At 47.2% G+C, this 18,817-nt stretch overlaps 1 protein-coding gene across 2 annotated transcripts; it reads left to right on the top strand.

Annotated features, from left to right (window-relative positions):
- Nucleotides 1–1,498: 1,498 nt before the first annotated feature.
- GOLPH3L (golgi phosphoprotein 3 like) lies at nt 1,499–16,964 on the top strand. Of its 2 annotated transcripts, none has more exons than XM_055001514.1 (5): nt 1,499–1,589; nt 4,972–5,170; nt 14,848–14,979; nt 15,083–15,197; nt 15,821–16,964. In XM_055001514.1, exons 1-5 carry the CDS (start codon nt 1,579–1,581, stop codon nt 16,246–16,248), a joined length of 885 nt encoding a protein of 294 aa, XP_054857489.1. In that variant the 5' UTR covers nt 1,499–1,578; the 3' UTR covers nt 16,249–16,964. The 2 variants fall into 2 exon arrangements, with proteins under 2 accessions (XP_054857489.1, XP_054857496.1); XM_055001521.1 differs by lacking the exon at nt 1,499–1,589 and adding an exon at nt 1,617–1,747.
- Nucleotides 16,965–18,817: the final 1,853 nt, after the last annotated feature.

The raw sequence follows: 18,817 nt of genomic DNA, 5'->3' as shown, positions 1-18,817 counted from the left end.
TCTCAGCCCAGCTCCATGGGGATAACAACATGGATTTTGTTCCCTATTCTGAGTGAGGCACTAATTTGTCTAGAAGAGCAGTATATAAGCGCAGTTATTAATGTTATTAGATTATTATTATTCCCTGCTGAAGTCCCTCCTCTTCACAAACCATGCCCTCTCCAGGGTCCACCCCTAAATCTCCAGGAATTTCCCCACCGAGAATAAGTAACTCTAACCAATCCTGATTTCAAGACACAGGCAATAATTTCTCACTTACTGCTAACAAATCCTCCTTCTTATAAATTGTCTAGTTCCTCTCCTTGGTAGCCTCTCCTCCCATACCTATATCCCCATCCCAGGCGTAGTTACTGGGCAAGGGGTTCTGTGCCTGGAGCGCCCAGCACATTGTCTTTGCAGCTTCCACACACACTGAACAAACGCGCTTTCAATCCGCTCTCAATCCACTTCAGCGATCCTTTCCAAGCGGATTCTCCCATTCCACACAGTAAAATCCAGTTGCAAAGCGCATTCTTCAGGTTGTGTTTGGCTGTCTGGACCCAGAACTCCCGGCCTACTGATCAAGACTACGTAAGTTGGGGGGGGGGGGGGACGACCTGCGCAACCAAGCGTTGCAAGGGAGGTGCACAGATTTCAGAACCCACCCCCTTGCATTTCCTAATCATAGAGTTGGAAGGTTCCTCCAAGGTCATCTAGTCCAACCCCCTGCACAATGCAAGAAATTCACAACTACCTCCCCTCTTTGCACACCCCCAGCGACCCCTGCTCCGTGCCCAGAAGATGGCAAAACACTGTCAGGATCCCTGGCCAAACTGGCCACGGGGAAATTGCTTCCTGACCCCAAAGTGGCGATTGGCATTACCCTGGGCATGTAAGAAGGGGCCGCAAGAACTAACCACTGATGTAACCCTTCCTGCCCTCCCCCTCATGATCTGCCCAGCTTCACAGAATCAGCACTGCTGTCGGAGGGCCATCCGGCCTCTGCTTAAAAACCTCCAAATGCCAAAATGCCCATCCTCCTCCTGTTGCTTCCAATGGGCATTCCTGCCATTCCTCCCGTGCCAGGAGGCAGAGCCGGGGGGGGGGACGCAGCCCGGCGCACCAGAGCGATCCTGCCCCGGGCGCTTTCCCACCGAATGCGGCTTCCTTCCTTGTAAGCATCCATAGGGAATGCAACCTGAGTTAAAACGCAAGATGCGGCCGTAGACACTTGCAAGCTTGCGTGAGAGCGGCCACCCCGTGAGGTCTACTTGCAAGGAAAGAAGCCCCCCTCCCCTCCCGGCTCTGCAAACGAAGCGCATGCCCAGCTCCCCGCGCGCCCCTAATCCAACCGCGCAGCGCCGCCTGCTCAGTGCCAATGCCCATTGGTGCCCTGCCCGGGCGGAGAGCCACTCTCCCTTTCCCCATTGGCTGCCTCTGCTGTCCAGCAAGCAAGGTAAAGCCCTCCCCAGTTAATTATTATTATCTCTCCCCCCCTTTTCCCTTTTGCAAGTTTGGCTGTTGCAACACAGACCCGCCTTCCCGGGGAGTCTATTGGAGGGTTCCCTTCCGAGGAGGCTCCTAATTTGTCACGTCGGAATGCACCCAGGGTAGGTTTCCCGGGGAAACCAGGAAGCTGCAGCGGTGGTGTTGTGATCTCTCGGCCCCCCCTCCTTTCTTTCCCAGTTGAACCAGGAAGTAAAGTTGGGGCTGCTTTCACGAAGCAAGAGGGCAGCTGACCCGGAGGAGGGGGGAAAGGCAAAGACACGTGAGTCTGGAGGGGGGGCTCAGCATCAAGGGTTGCACCCAGGTCCTCCCACCCCTGGGGAAGAAAAGATTTTTGGGGAAGTTATTTAAATGCCTAAATGTTGGGAGGGAGGATTTCTGCTTATCTGGGAATAATAGCAATGCTGAGCTTTAGGGGAGGAACACAGTTTCAGGTAGAAGAGCAAGGTCTGGGTTCAGAAGCACCTTGAAGAGCAATTCGATTTCCGGGGCATGAGCTTTCGGGAGTCAGAGCCCCCTTCGTCAGTTTCAGATAGGGAGCCCGGTCGATCTGCAGTAGAACAGCAGGGTTTGGATCCAGTGGCATCTTAGAGACCCACAAGGTTTTCAGGGTGGAACGCTCCCCTTCTATAGAACGCAGCAGCTAGTTGGCGTGTGGAACTCCCTGCCACGAGATTTAGGGGAGGAAGTGGTGGGTGGGTTTTAAAGGGGGTTGGGCAGGCTTATGGAGGATGAAATCTTTGGGCACAGAAACAAGATGCCCCTGTGGGGCAGCTGTGGGGGAGCAGCCAGCAGGCTGTTGGTCGGCAGGCCCTGCTTGAAAGCTCTCCCTTGGGCATCCAGCCGACCACTGTTGGAAACAGAATTCTGGGCTGTTCTTTATGATCTTAAGTGTGTTTCTCCCATGCGTGATCTACTTGTGAGTTTCAGGTGGGTCGCTGTGTTGGTCTGCCATAGAAGAGCAAGATTCTTGCTCTTCTATCTGCAAGTGAAAACAGAATCTCGGCTAGAACTGCCACCTCCTCCTTCCTTGCTTGACTAGCCTCGCTCCTGGGCCTTCAACAGGAGCAGTTTGCAATGCAGGAATTTAAGCCCTTACAGCTTTCCCCTTGTTACTTTTCCAGGCCATGAGAAGCAGCTGCTAAATGTTGGTTTCTTAAAGGCAAAGGATCAACACCAGGAAAAGAAAAGTGGCATTCTTTGCGGGGGGGGGGGGTGGAGAGGGAAGCACAGGGGAGCTGTAGCAGGGAGTTTAGAATTGCTTTGTGCAGCTCTGAGGCTGAGAAATTCCTCCTCTGGGTATGGAAATGGGTGTTCGTATGCAAATATGCGTATCCGCTATCCTGACTTACTCAGATTTAAACCCCACAGGTTTAAATGACTCTAACAATGGCTCGGCTAGCAGTTCTGGGTTAATTTCTTTGTCTGCCTTCAGTGACTTAGAGCACCTACCTGTTTGGAAAGAGACATTTCCCTCGCTTATCTGGGGTGGCCCTTAAAGGAACACCGATACAGGATTGGGACTTGGATTTCACGGATCTGCCCTGCTGAAGGGCTGGCTTCTCCCCATCCAGCTCAGCGGTTTGGGTTTGGGTTTTTGTTTTGTTTTTTTGGCGTGAGAATATTTTATTGAATCTTGTACCGCAGACCAGATTCTTGTACTGGTCTACCCACCTGAAATTTTATTGTTGTTGTTAACGTCATTCATGGCTTGCCTTTCTCACTGAAACTCAAGGTGCCTTGCAAAGTAAGGAAAAAGTAACTTTATTTCTGAATTTTTTACAATAATAAAACAACAATAACGCATCAGTAACAGGATTCCAAACATGATACCGTATACATGGATTACAGGTGTTACAATTAATAGGAGACAGATGTCAATGTATTTGTTAGGTACGGTATATTCCTTAGTAGGATGCTCAGTAGTATAGTTAAGAAAGGGAAGCCGTCTCTCCATAAAGACCGATTGATAATTGGGATTTTCTGATGAGGCTATTTGGTCTGTGATTTTGTCAGAAGTTAAGAGAGATCCCAGACTTTTGACATCCATTGACTAATAGTAGTTATACTGACACTTTTCCATTTCGGACCTATGGTTATCTTGGCTCCTGTTATTAATGAGACAAGATCTGTTCTATAAGTAGGTACATTGGTTTTACGCCATAAGTTCAACGTAAGTTCCATTCCATAAGTTTCTGGAATGCATTGTATTGTGTAACCTATTAAGCAAAGAACTCGAATTGATAAACTATGCAGTAGGGCTAGGATTAAGGAAGTGGAAATAATGGAAGCAACAAACTGTCTAAGGTAAAGAAACTGTGTAAGGTTTGGCGTGCCGTAATACAGGAAGTCACAAAGGTGGAAGGCATTTCCTTGCGATATAAAGGGGTGATATGTACCTTAAACATTACAATAGATTCATGGCTGACCAGGGATTCAGGCTGTTCCTCTTGTCTTCCAAGCTTCTGTTTGTCATCCCTGATGGATCAGAGATACCGTACCGTTTAGAGAGGTGCTGTGTGGTTATTGGAAAGAGAGACATTTTTAAAAAATGGGTTTGAAAAAATGAGACTATTTGCCAACAGTTTTCCCACATAGACCCAAAATTGCTGCTTTCGATGACTTTGGGTGGTATACTGTTTTTGGTACCTCCGAAGCTTTAAAAGGAAAGAGAGCTGAATTCATTGCAGGTTACACAGCCTATCTGGCCTGGAGGCAGATTCGGATCCAGTTGCACCTTAAGGGCTTGCAAGAGTCAGAGCTTCCATTGTCAGATACACGGAGTGGAAAAAGGAAGTCCTTATAATCCAGACAGAGGGTAAGAGGGGTATTGTAAATTAGAGTGTCAGGCAGCTGTCTGTAACACAAGTTGTAGTTAGCTTGAAGTTTTTCAAGCAGAGAAATTTCCGAGGAAAACTACACCACGAGATTGCTGAAACTGAGTTTATTTGCAAATTCGGAATGATGGATTCTCCCAAGGGTTGAATCTGGACATAGGGTTTTTCTCACGTCACAGATGCTAATTTTCTGCACTTTGTACCCAGGTTCTATCAAGTCTGTATTACAGCTGGCTTCCTGACACTCTAATTTACAATACCTCTCCCATCTTCTGCCTGGATTATAAAGACTTCTCCCTTTTTCCACTTCTTGTATCTGACGAAGGGAGCTCGAAAGCTCCTACCCTGGAAATCTAGTTAGTCTTTAAGGTGCTACTGGACTGAAATCTTGCCCTTCTACTACAGAATCTGATAAGGTCTTTAAAAAGTAGACCAGAGAGTAACCTCTGCCACTTCCAATTTATGTGGAAATGGATGATGATGCCGTCTGGGTTGTAGAGCAACTTTTCAGACAGTTTTGAGCCTCAGAAGCAGTAGCTGCCGCAACAAATCTATGGTGAGGTGTGATTTATGTAAATGGTTTGGGCCGCATCCCATTAAGAGGGGCTGAAGCTGGTTGTGAAGTCTTTGTGGGGTGTTTTGGTTATAGCTGCAGCGCAGAGGCCATGACGACGTTAACTCACCGGGGACGGCGTGCGGACATCAGCCGGAATGCTGACAAGAGACCAGAAGGCGAGGAGGATTCTGAGCTGGACATGCAGGTGGGCGAAGGCGACGCCGGCGACTCCAAAGACATCCGCTTGACTCTTATGGAGGAGGTGCTTCTGCTGGGATTGAAAGATAAGGAGGTATGGAAATACCGGCACGCTTCTCACCTCTGGGCCTCTGCCCAGCCCAGTCGCATACCCTGGATGAGCTCAAAGATCCTTGAAATCTGTCTTCTAGATTCCTTTGCTGGTAGGGTAAGAGGGACCAAGGATGTAACAGGCCATTCTTGCGCCGAGCTCTGTTGGGGTGTGTGCAGAGATTTATGCAGTTATAGAGCTCCCTTCCCCTAGAAAATCTCTCACCTAGGACGTGTTGGGGGCACTGGGGAAGCACTCTGTCTAGATAGACTTTTGGGACTTAGGATAGATTAGTCAGACAGAGGGCTTGCTTGGTTAATCTTACTTTGGGCCATTTTTAATTTTATTCTGTGTTCAAAGAGATGTCAATACTTCTCGAATTGCCTCCACCACTTTGCACTGGAAGATGGAGTATCTTAAAGAGCCCTTAAAAATCTCTAGTATGCCTTTGAAGAGGGTGGGTGCCACAGCCGTGTGGGCGGGTCCCAGAGTGTCTTCTGGACATTCGCAGTTGCACAAGACGAATGCAGGCTGGTATCAGAGGAAAAATGCGGAAACGTGAGATTCTCTGGAATGGGGGAGGAGGTTAGTTTCTAGCTCACTCGTCTCAGAAGATGTGCTAGAAAATTTGAGAGAAATCCCTAGTGTATAAACCTCAGAAAACAGAGGCGAGTTCCAGGCAGGAAGGAAGGATCTAGTATAATTTCTAAACTCCAGGGAAACTCGGGTTTGTGCACAACTTCTTCTCCTTCTTTAGCAGCAGTAGAATGAATTATACTAAAGAAAGGTGTTGATGCAAAACCCTCAAAACGCCAGTCATACAATGCCTTTTGCTGAAGAGCATGGTATCAGAGACTGGCAAGCCGGCTCAACAGTGCAATCTTATACAGAGTTACTTCAGTCTAAGTCCATTGGACTCAAGGGGCTTGGACTGGAGTTACTCCACATAGGGTTGCACAGTTAGCGTGTTCCAGTGTCTTCATCGGTACACACAGTTGGGTAGGGGGGGCGTGTGGGTTGTTGGTCGGAAAATTCTCTCCCTCTGCAAATCGCTGCTGTGTTCAGGAATTGGCCAGGTAGCTTAGACAGACTTCATTCAGTTAAGCCATAAAAAAGGGTAAAAGAGAGAGCTGCGTTGAATGAAGAAGGAATGACTTCTCTCGTTTGAATATAGAAAAACCAGGCATAGCCTTCTTTAGCCCTAATCAGGATTCCTTTGAAAGCCTAGAAATAAACGGGGCAATAATTTCTATTAGAAAAGCTAGTGGATTATTTTGGGCAATATACCAGAGTGAATAATCAGCCAGTTTAGCCCTCGGGGAGAGGTTGCAGGGTATGACACACGTTTTTCAGGATCTCTTCTTCTGACACAGTTTTGTAGTGTAAAGTTGACTCTGCCAAGGTCATTACGGACTCGAACCCGGATTAAGGGAGCTGCAGAGTGCCCGATGACGCCTTTCAGAGCAGGTGGAGTGCGTTTTGAGACCCGTTTTAAACTGGTCTGACTAGTCTTTTTACTGCGTTTACTTCCCCTTTAGTTTTTACTTTTGTTGTTCTAACTAGATTTCCTGCCAAGGTTGTGTATTGCAGTGCCCCGTTAGTAATTTTTATTTGGCAGTGCCAAGCCAGCCTAACTTACTTTCCAGGTCAACTAGTTCCAAAATGGGAAGAGTCAGTAAATTCTAGATTCTCCTTAGCTCTGCCTGATTTGGCCTTATCCTTGTCTGCTCAAAGGTTTTTTAAAAATCAGAATTTCCTGAGTGAACCCTTTTCTCTTGGAGACGGGCCAATAACTCAGGTGTGCTTTGCGTGCAGAAGGTCCCAAGTTCATCTTCAGGCAACGAATCCTAGCTAGCAGGGCTACAGAAACGGAGCACAATCCATGCAGTACCTTTTATTAGGACCAGCTAGCACAACACAAACTGTGCAAGCTTTTGAGTTCAACAGAACGCTTTTTCAGGCTGGATGTTACAAAATATATATATTTTTTAATCTGTGGAGGGAATGAGTCTGCTTTCCTAATCAAATTGGAAGCAAAAGGGTGCATATTGCACTGAATCCAAACCAAGCTCATAAGCTCCAGGCTGTCTCTTGTCGATGGCAGCCAGGCAGCAGGTGCGAACACTGGTGTCTCCTCCTAAAGAAGCGCAGGTCCCAGGGTGTTTGTTTTTGAGCCAGAGCACGTTTATTTATCTTTATACCCTGCCTTTCCCCCTAGCAGGGACCCGAAGTGTTTCACATCCTTCGCCTCTTCTCTATTTTATCCGTACAACAACCCTGTGAGGTGGGTTAGGTTGAGAATGCATGACTAGCCCAAGGTTACCCAGTCAGCTTCCTTGGCTGAGTGGGGATTCGAACCTGGGTCTACGCACTTTCTATTGGTACAGCTTTTCTTTTTAAATAAAATCTTTTAAAAAAATAAAAAAGATAGGTACAATGTAATTTACAGCAATTCAGAGAAATAATGTTGAAGAATTATGTCAACCAGATGAGCTGGGAATATTCACTGTATAACAAAGAAGGGGAAGTTAAAATCATATTTTGTAAAAATTATAATATAGACACTCTTCGTGACAAGAGACTGTAGCTTGTCTTTCTAAAGCCAAGATCTTTTATTCCTATTTACTAATTTTTTTTAATAAATGTTAATCTAATTCCGTAAAAAAAAAAAAAGAATCAGCCTGGTTCGGGGCTCAAATCGGTGTGATGAAGTCCCGCCGAGCGTTTGACTAGGGGCCGGCTCTCTGTCCCCTTCCTCTGACTGCCACACCCTCCCTTTGCAGCCACCCTAGAGTTACATCGTGGCAGTACCCGTGGCTGTGGTGGTTATGTAGTGGCCAGATTTGTTTGGGGGCGCCTGGATTTTTATGCTGAGGATATAAATTGTGTACTAATATTGGGTTTTATATTATTTATAATGTTTCGTTGTATTTTTAATAATATATTTGTTGGAAACTGCCCTGAGCCCGCTTGCGGGAAGGGCGGTGTATAAGTCGAATTAAATAATTAAATAAATAAATGTCTCTCCTGGGAGCGTATCCAGGAGGTCTGTTCCCCCGCCTTTCCCCCCCTGCCAGCCAGGTGAGTGACAGCTGGGGGCAGAGGCTGGGGGTGGGGGATCCCCAACCCCCACTGAGGGATGTGGCAGCCCTAGACACCCGACACCCCTGGCTGGAACTGAAAGTGGGATTTCCATCACCGCCCCCCCCCCCCAGCTTAGAGAGTTTTTCTGCTCACAGTGGAAGAATTGCTGGTGGTTGAATTCAAGGCAACACACACATTGCCAGTTACAGGACACGGAAACTGTGCCTGAGTTTCTGGAGCTCTGCTTGCCAACCCTCAGGGAGCCAGCCTGGTGTAGGGGTGAGATTGTCCGACTATGGTTCGGCGTACAGAAAATTTGGTTCGGTGACTATGGTTCGGCATACAGCCACCCTAGAGTGGCTGAACGCCACTCTACATGGTACGGCACTCTGCACGGACTATGGTTCGGCGTACAGAAAATTTGCTGTGCTGTTTTAATGTTCGTGTGCGAATTGTTTTATAGGCCCTCCCCTCCAGTATGACCGAAGTGGCGGCAGGGAAATGAACTTTGTAAGGACTCCTCGGCTGTATGGGCTGTACAGTGGGGATTCTTGCGTGTGTATATCATGCTGTCAATCCTGGGAAGAATATTGTGCTTCGACATAGCACAGGACAGTCGGTCCCAAGGAGCAGAAGATGAGGATCAATAGGGGCAAGGTCTGCAGGCATTCAGGTTAAGATCCAGAGGAGTTAGCCGTGTTAGTCTGTAGTCGCAAAATTGTAAAGAGTCCAGTCGCACCTTTAAGACTAACCAACTTGATTGTAGCATAAGCTTTCGAGAGCCACAGCTCTCTTCGTCAGACGCATCTGACGAAGAGAGCTGTGGCTCTCAAAAACTTAACGCTACAATAAAGTTGGTTAGTCTTAAAGGTGCTACTGGGCTCTTTACCATTCAGGTTAAGAACCTGTAGGCTCAGATTGAGCAGTGCTTCTGTCAGAGGCTTTGAGGAGAAGGTAGGTTTTAAGGAGGGGCTAGAAGGCAGTAAGCTCTATGATGGGAACATGGACCTACAGTCATTCTCTTTTGAATGCGTATCTTAAAACTACAGGAACTACAGTTCCTGGCTACAGGAACTTGAGAAAGAACTGGGGCTCAGCCCCCAGAGACGTGCATCTGTTTTGGGATGATGTTCATAAGTGAGGTGTGGTTCTTTTCAGGATCTCCCTTTGAGACTAGCCTTGGGACTCACCTCGATCGTTCAGGAACTGTGACTTGTGTTTCCTGTTCAATCGTTGGATCTGGGCTCGACTCTTCACCCTGTTTCTCTACCAGGAGGAAGCCTGGTTCCAAACTTTACAGTAAAAGGTGGCCCGATCAAGCAGATTGAAAGCGGCCCTCTGAAAAACCAGCTGTGACATCATTCCTGGCTTCTTTGGGTCACCTATTAAAACCTTCAGCCCTTAGCTGGTTGTGCTTGGTAGATGCGTTCTTTGTTGGAGTAGTGCCTAAGTAAATAAGGATTTGGGTGTGACACTGTTTCCGTTTTCTCCTTTTCTGTTTGTAAAGTAAGTGGATTTAAAATAGAGCAGAGAAGGGCCAATGCTTTAAAAAGTTGAACTTGCAATTCGGCATGACAGCAATATAAAACTTTGACATTCAAGCCCTGGTCTCTCATTCCCACAAGAGGCCCTCTGCCTAGCTTCAGAATTAGAGTCTCTCTACACGAGACATCTGACACGTGAAGAACACATGTCAGGAGATACAATGTTAGCCAGGAAGGGTAGTTTAAAAAGACCGAGCCGGTGGCAGGGCAAAGGCTTTGCTATACACTGGAGGTGTGTGAAGGGGCTGTGAAATGCCAGAAGGGAAACTTCAGCCCATTATAACCTCTCCAGGTCCAAGCCCAGCTCTGGAAGGCAGCTCCAGCCCATTTCCATTCCTCGCTGCCCTCTGGTTGCCATCCCACACAGTTTTAGACTGGAGAAAATAGCAAGAGTCTAGTAGCACCTATAGGACTAACAAAATTTGTGGAAGGGTATGAGCTTTCGTGAGTCACAGCTCACTTCTTCAGATGCAGCTAGAATTTTAGACTGGAGAGGTGAAATTGACACAGCCTTTGGAGAGGGGAAGATGAAATTAACAAACCCTCTAAGGAGCGATCTCCCTTGCCTCTGTCTTTTGAAACTACGCTTCCCAGCTAACATTGCGTCTCCATACACTTTTTTTAAAAAAATAAATTTTATTAAATATAAATTTTAACTAACAATCAACCAAACACACAAACAATAACAAAGTGCAATTAGAATTTCTTACATAAACAACAGTATCATTCAGATACAATAAAAGTAATACATTGTTACATCTACATTTCCTTCTGATATATGTATACATGCACTGTTGTATATAATCCCATATACCTTTCACTTTAGCATTGTGAGTCTAGATTATTTTATGTTTAGAAGAAGCTATACATCTGTGTGATAAGAATTTTTCTGTGTTTTCAAAATTCCAATTTCAAATATTTTTGATATATTGGTATTATGCTGTGCGAATCCTGGTTAGAAAGGTAGTCTATAAATGGCTGGCGTCTCCCTACACTTGATGAACACGAATCAAGGCGTCTCGTGTAGAGAGACTCTTGGTATCTGGACGTTGCCCCCATTTTATCAACAAAGTCTGAATTTTCGCATAATTATTTTGTACGTTATTTATAGTCCGTCTTTCTCACTGGGACTCAAGACGGATTACACAAAGGCAACACAGTCAGCAGAACAGGGCATCCAATAGAGGATTTGGATTGTAGAAACCTGGAACCAGAGCTGAAGCATAAGTATTAACCTGACAGGCTGCAAAAATTGAGGCGCCAATTTCCCTGAAACATAAATTGGTTTGCACCAAAGCAGCTTTGCAGCCATGATAACTGGAAACTTTGATCTCTTATTCCAATTGAACACCCTGTGGTTGCTAATTTAGCATCTCAGTGGAATGTGCCACCTTCTTCACACATTCTCACTCACATTTCTTTAGAACTCCTTGGGGATAGTTACCTGGGCTTCCTAAAACACTTAGCCACTAATTGCCCAGGGTGTGTTTGTAAGCAATAAAAGACTTGAAACGAAGACCTTTTTTCAGTTTCCTCAAGGACTGGAAGGTCATTTGCATGACAAAAATGTCTCTTGGTGCAGTTGTGTGTGGAGGGTGGGGGTGCAGGGCTGGCTGCTTGTGCCACGAGGAAATGCAGGGATTGAAAAGTAATTAACTGATTAAGTCTGGCTGATAGGAAATGTTCGTTGAGGTGTTGTAGGTAAGCTAACAGTGTTGGAGTGAATGAGCCATTAACCTTTTGCTATGAGGAAATAAGTTGTCGGCCGGTAGAGGTGTTGCAAGCAACACAGACGCGAGCCATTTCTGTAGCATTTGCACAGGGTGGGGTTTCTTTATGGTGTGCAGCAGGTCCCTTTTATCCAGCCCCTTTTCTGTTCTCCTGTTAACTGTCTTGTTCTTCTGTTTTCTTGCTAATATATACATTTAGCATGACATTCCCAGTTCCTCCCCTTTCCCAGGTCCAGGGCAGAAAAAAGAGACACGTTGCATGCTTCACGGTGCCTTGGTTTGCTGGCTGCTGTTGTCAGGTTTCAAATCTTGCACTGAACATCTGTTTGTGGTCCTGTTATCAGTTGTCGAGCTGTCCTGAGCAATATGTGGTACCAAGTTCCAACTCTCTGTCTGGAAAGTAGCCTAGCTGTTCTGAGACCCTGCTCTGTGGTGGAATACTTGTAAATCTAATTAATAGGACATTTTGGAGGTCTTTCATTCATCGAGCCGCTATAGGTCGGAGGCGACTTGACGGCACATAACACACACAATTAATCGTAATAATAACTGTGCTTATATACTACTCTTCTAGACATATTAGTGCCCACCCTGAGCATCCGAGAAAAGAGCAAGAGCCCAGTAGCACCTATAAGACTAACAAAATTTGTGGCTGGGTGTGAGCTTTCGTGAGTCATAGCTCGCTTCTTCAGATACAGCTAGAATGTGAGTCCATCTGTCTTTATATCTTGGAGAGAAGAGTGACATATGAGACAGGAAGCCCAGGTCTCGATTCAGTCCAGGTGGACGCATTGTTTTGAGCTTCGTTATCCGTTGCAGTTCAGCAGTCTCTCTTTCAAATCTCCCTTTGAAATTCCTCTGCGGGATAACTGCTACTTTTAGGTCACATCCTGGAAGGTTAAAATGCTCCCCCACTGTTCTCTACAATACAACTGAGGAGCTGGACTGAGAGGAGTGGCTTCCCCAAGGCCACCTGCAGAGCTCATGGCAGGAGTGGGAGTCGAACCAGCAGAGTGCTGAGGAATTCTGCAAGCGGCAAGATGTTTCTGGAAGTCACTACACACCTTCTCCCAACAGCATAATATTCTCTCCCTGGTTTGCGGTGTGCTCAGGCCCAAGATGCTGTCTCAACTCTGTATTGTACATTCTGCAGCAGACAGACCCAAATCGTTGTCAGATTGTGTCTCTAGTCTGGTTGTACTTGCGCACCAAATCTTGGCCTTTTTGGTTTGTTCTGGAACGGCCTTAACTTCAGGATGCTCCTTTGTGAGTGGCTGAATTAGTGTGAAATCTTTAAAGATGTCAGTCCATCTCTAACCTAATCTGTTTTTACTCCACCCTTCCTCTATGGCGATTAGAGCAGCAGGCATGGTTCTCTTTTCCTAATTTTAGCCTCAGAACAGCCCTGTGGGGTAGGTTAGGCTACAGAAGAGGCCGATCGACCCAAAGTCATCCCATAATCTGCACGGCGGAATGGAGATTTGAACCCGTCTCCTACAGTCCAACACTGTAGCAACGACATAGAGAGTGTTATATTCTGACTGGAAGATGTATTCTCGTTCCGTCACGACAGCGTGGCTCATCCAAACAGGGCCTTCTGCAGGTGCCACCTTGCACCTGGGCAAGATCACCGGCTGCCCTTGCACATGCATTCTCTATGGTGCCCCTCCACCCTGTGGAATGGCTGCCTGAAGAGGCCAGGAAAGCGCCAACTCTCCCAGCTTTCCCCAAACGATGCAAAACTCAGTTATTCAAGAGGGCTTTTTACTCAGGTTGGAGGGCTGTACTGTAAGGCGGTGGTCTCAAAGACAGACTTCTCCAGAAATAAGAGATCGTAGACTTTACTACTATGTGCTACTATGTATTATCTATCTCAAGAGATAGGGACCATAGACTTTACTACCAGGGCTTTTTTTCTGGTAAAAGAGGTGATGGAACTCAGTGGGTTGCCCTCGGAGAAAATGGTCACATGGCTGGTGGCCCCGCCCCCTGATCTCCAGACAGAGGGGAGTTTAGAGTGCCCTCCGCGCATGGCGCGGAGGGCACTCTAAACTCCCCTCTGTCTGGAGATCAGGGGGCGGGGCCACCAGCCATGTGACCATTTTCAAGAGGTTCCGGAACGCCGTCCCACCGTGTTCCAGCTGAAAAAAAGCGCTGTTTACTACTATGTGCTACTACATATTATCTGTTGCTTCTCACGAGATTAGGGACCATAGACTTTACTACTATGTGCTACTATGCATTGTCTCTTGCTTTAAGTATGATCCTACTGGGTAGTTCTATGTTGTTTATTCTGTCAGTTTTAGGATTGCTTATAGATGCAGAGGAGTTAGCCGTGTTAGTCTGTAGTAGCAAAATAGAAAAGTCCAGTAGCACCTTTACAACTAACCAACTATATTGCAGCGTAAGCTTTCAGGAGCCACAGCTCTTTTTGTCAGATGCATCTAACGAAGAGAGCTGTGGTTCTCAAAAGCTTACGCCACAGTAAAGTTGGTTAGTCTTAAAGGTGCTTCTGGACTCTTTACTATTAGAATTGCTTTTGCTCTGTTTTGCATTTCTTCAACTCAGTATTAGGTTCCTGCTAGTTTTAAAGCTTTGCAAATGTACATTGATAGATCCAATTATATTGTTCATTGAAATATCTTCACAACTCACTTTCCTGACTCACCCTGTGTAATCCGCCTTGAGTCTCAGTGAGAAAGGCGGACTATAAATAACATATAGTGTGTTTGCATATGTGGCTCTAAAGAAATTGAGGATCTACCCCACCATATCCTCGCCTGTTCACTGTATTGCACACCTGGAGTGAAATTTCTGGCAGCAATTTTGGACAGCTTAAAGCAATACTCGGAGGACGAGAAAGTTTCCCTATTGCTACCTGACACAGATGCGGAAGTGTCGTATAAAGTCTCTCTCTTTGCAGTTGCGGCAAGTAAGATAAGAGCAACTGCGGCAACTAGTGGGAGACCTGGATGGATAATTTTTTTATCATATGGTTTTAGGATATTTTCCCTGTAGTTTTATTGATATTTCGTAGCTCTTGGAGTTTATGGAGTCGTCATCAACTGTATATTTTATTTGTTAATTGTAAATTTGCTACGGCCAATGGCTAATGGCAATGAACCTACCATAAATAACATAAATAAATAAAGATGTGTGTGTATAGGAATGAATTACATGACCTCTCGGGCCTGCCCATAGCTACTGAGGGTCCTTCCGTGGCTGTGAGGATAAGGAATCTTTGGTTAAGTCATGTTAGAAGAACGTCATCAGTTACAACATGGAGAAGCAGCCCCTCTGTTCATCTTCCGTTTCTCCTTAGGGCTACACGTCTTTCTGGAACGACTGCATCTCCTCGGGCCTGCGTGGCGGCATCCTCATGGAACTGGCTATGAGAGGGAGGATACAACTTGAGCCACAAACCTTGAGAAAAAAACGGCTGCTGGACCGCAAGGTGAGTGTTGTGGGCGTGCCCACCCGCTCGCCGCCGGGCCTTGCTGCTTTGGTCATTCAGCCTGGCAGACGCGTGTCTCTCCATTCCCCGCTTTGCCGTCTAGGTACTTCTCAAGTCAGACGCCCCTACCGGAGATGTTCTTCTGGACGAGACGCTCCGCCACCTCAAAGCCACCGAACCAGCTGAGACGGTGCAGACGTGGATCGAGCTGCTGACAGGTGAGTGGGAATACTGCTCTGTCGGGGGGGGGGGGCTATCTCTCTACCCATAATTCCTCTGAGCTGCCCCTCCCCTATAGTTGGTGAGGAATTCCAAGTTCAGCCCTCCCATTCGCTGACACAAGTGGGTGCAGAACAAGCAAATTTACATACATTTGCATTAACCAGCAGATATCTTCTCTTGTGGCAGTCTAATGAAGGAGAAGCTAGGAGTGGAGAATAGAGGGTGGGTTCCTGTTTGTGGTTGGTTGGGGGGGGCAACAAATAGAGGCAGTGATGCCCAGTCTGTCTGGCAAGAAGGTTAGAGAGATGGGTAGGTGGGCCTGACAGAGGCAGATGGGGTTGCATAGCTGTCCCCTTCCTCCTGCCCCAAGGATCTTTGGGGCAGGGTACAGAGCATGCCTCCCCCTCCTCCTACCTCCCCACTTGCCTTGCTCCACCAGTTGTTTGGAGGATGAAGAGGCGGTGGGTGGTCGGGGGCCCGACTGGGAGTTGAACCCAAAGCTTGTGGAGTCAGCAAGCCATACATGATGGTGCGTGAATGATGTGGATAGAGGTAGAAGGCAAAGGGCCCCTGCCGGGGAGGTTGTGCTCCGCCAGCCTCTAAACTCTCTCTCCCATAGGCGAAACGTGGAACCCCTTCAAGCTGCAGTACCAGCTGCGCAATGTTCGCGAGCGGATCGCCAAGAACCTGGTGGAGAAAGGGATCCTGACGACGGAGAAGCAGAACTTCCTGCTCTTCGACATGACAACCCACCCGGTCACAAACACCACCGAGAAGCAGCGCCTGGTGAAGAAGCTGCAGGAGAGCGTGCTGGACCGGTGGGTCAACGACCCCCACCGGATGGACAAGAGGACCTTGGCGCTGCTGATCCTGGCCCACGCCTCCGACGTGCTGGAGAACGTCTTTTCCAGCCTGGCTGACGAGAAATACGACGTGGCCATGAACAGGTCCAAGGACTTGCTCGACAGGGACCCCGAGGTGGAGGCCACCAAGACGGGCAGCATGGAAATGATTTGGGCCGTTCTGGCCGCTTTCAACAAGTCTTAAATCCCCCCAAGTGGGCTTCTGCCTTTCCTTTTAGGACTGGACCTCTTGCTCTGTGGAATCTTCCCTCGCTGCACAGCGACAGATGTTGGGGACCACTTCCTGCCACGCCCCCATTCCAGATGTTGGGCATGGTGGAGAACGTCCTCTGTTGGAATGCTGATATCTTTACCGCCACCTCCTCCGGTTCGGGGACTGTTGGATTATACGAAGGAGCAAAGAACGTCATGCAATTTTTCTGCCCTCCCCTGCCTCTTTTTTTCCTATCCACCAAACTAAATGAAGGCCTGCGTCTGATAGAAATGGATTGAGCTGCGTCTCTTGTTTTTTATTTTAAACTCTCTTCTTTTTTTTGATATTTTAAGAAGGAAGGAATTGTGATGTGTGTTCTCTGTCTCTTGATTTTTTTTTGTTTTTAATTCCATCCTCTGTTTCAGTCCCGTCTCGTTTTTGGTCTGAGTGACTCCTCTCTATGTGTTTGTTGGAAAAGATCGTTACAGCACAATCTCTATGCATTCTCTGACGTTTCTTTTTATTCTTGGCTCTCTCTGGGTGCGAGTCGCTCCTTGAGTGCAGAGAAAGCCATCATGAGTAATCAAGCGGCTCACCAATTAAAATTATGTACCCGGCAATGCTGAGTTGTGTGAGCTGGGTCAACTATATAGATTGAGCAAATCTGAGTAAGCTTGTAAAAGCAGAATAAATTATGTTAGTCACCAGAGGAAGAAGTCCTGCTTCATGACACCAGGCAATCTCATGCACCCAAAGCGCCTTCTTCTCCTTTTCCCACCCTGTGCATGTATCTCCCCTCGATTGTTTTACCTTCCCGTGAGCTTTTTGGCTGAGTGGGAATTTGAACTCGGGGCTCCCCAGTTCTAGTTAGGCATGACCCAGTTACCCCAAACTGGCTTGGGAGATTTCCATGCCATTTTCAAACATCTTTTCACAATCCAGGGGAGGAGTGGGGTTGGGGGGGGAGATAGAAACTTTTTCAAAAATGTCTGCAAGGACATTTCTTAGGAAACCAAATTTTGCGCCTCTCAAGGATCAGCGCGTTCACGCTGCCTTGTACGTCATGCAGTGTGCTGTGCTTGAGCGCCCGACCTTTTTAAACAGAGGTGTGGTTTCTGAATCGTTGAACATAGCAGCTGCCTTACACCGAGCCTGACCGTTCGTCCGTCTGTCCCAGAATCGTTAACTCCATTTGTCCGCAGCTCCCCAGGGCCTTGGGCAGGGGTCTTCCTCTACGCTCGCTACCTGAAATCCTTTGAATCAGATTTGCCCGAGATTGACTCGCAAGACCACCTGCAAGTAAGGCCTTGCCGCTGAGATGGGGGCTCCACATTCATGATTTTTTCTTGGAGATAGTGGGCGGGGGGAGAAACTGGGGCACTCCTACCTATTATGTTCTTCCTACAAGTTGCAATTTGATTTCTCAGGGAGATGGGAAAATTATCCATGCATACCCAAAAGCGACCCTGCAGGCATGAGTAGGGGTTTGAACCTGGGACGCCCAGATCCTAGTCTGACGCTCTAACCGCTATACCACATGGGAACCTGCCAGCCCGTTCTGCCTTTCTGAGGAGTTATGGGCTTGCCGAGGATACTGTGAAGGTGTCCTTCCCCAGCTAGGACCAGAACCAACGGGTTGAAATTAAATCAAAAGAGTTTTCGGCTAAACATTAGGAAGAAGTTCCTGACAGTGAGAGCGGTCCCTCAGTGGAACAGGCTTCCTCGGGAGGTGGTGGGCTCTCCTCCTTTGGAGGTTTTTAAGCGGAGTCTAGATGGCCATCTGACAGCAATGCTGTGAACCTGGGCAGAGCATGAGAGGGAGGGCAGGAAGGGGTACATCAGTGCTTAATTCTTGCGCATTACACGCCAGGGTAATGCCAATCGCCACCTTGGGATCTGGAAGCAATTTTCCCCAGGCCAGTTTGGCTAGGGATCCTGGAGGTATTTTGCCATCTTCTGGCCACAGAGCAGGGGTCTTTGGGCGTGGGGAGGGAGGCAGTTGTGAATTTCCTGCATTGTGCAGGGGGTTGGACTAGATGACCCTGGAGGTCCCTTCCAACCAACCCTATGATTCTAGGTGTGTTCTGACGGGTGGGTGGACTGGTTTCTCTCCAAGGGACTTTGCAGCAGCTTTCGAAGATTCTCAGTAAGATGACAAGGGACCCTTTTTTTGGGGTGAAAAACATGCGTATTTTTCTGCCCCCCTCCCTTCCACTTCCCCTCCCCGATTACATTTGACGAGCTCCATTGTACTTCAGTTAAGGACGTTTACTTTTGTGAATAACATTTCACCACAAGCGGGTACAGGATGAGGTATCTGAGGAGAAAAAACTTTGGTATAAAATGTACAGAGTTTTTTTTTTAAACCTCTTTTTTTGTTTCCTTGTTTACAGGCAAAAAAAGAACTTTGGTTTCTCTCGCTCGCTTTAAAGTCCGCACAGTTGACAAACAAAGAAGAAACATTCAGTTTATTAATATAGAGTAATGCACTGTTTTGATTTAAAAACATGATCACGCCACTCAGCTTGCTCTGGGCAGGGTGCGGCAGGAGGGAAGGGGG

This window comes from Eublepharis macularius, chromosome 1 (assembly GCF_028583425.1).
Source record: "Eublepharis macularius isolate TG4126 chromosome 1, MPM_Emac_v1.0, whole genome shotgun sequence".
Classification (NCBI taxonomy): Eukaryota; Metazoa; Chordata; class Lepidosauria; order Squamata; family Eublepharidae; genus Eublepharis; species Eublepharis macularius.
Note: the sequence above shows the minus strand (reverse complement) of the source record. Positions and strands in the feature narration are given on the sequence as shown.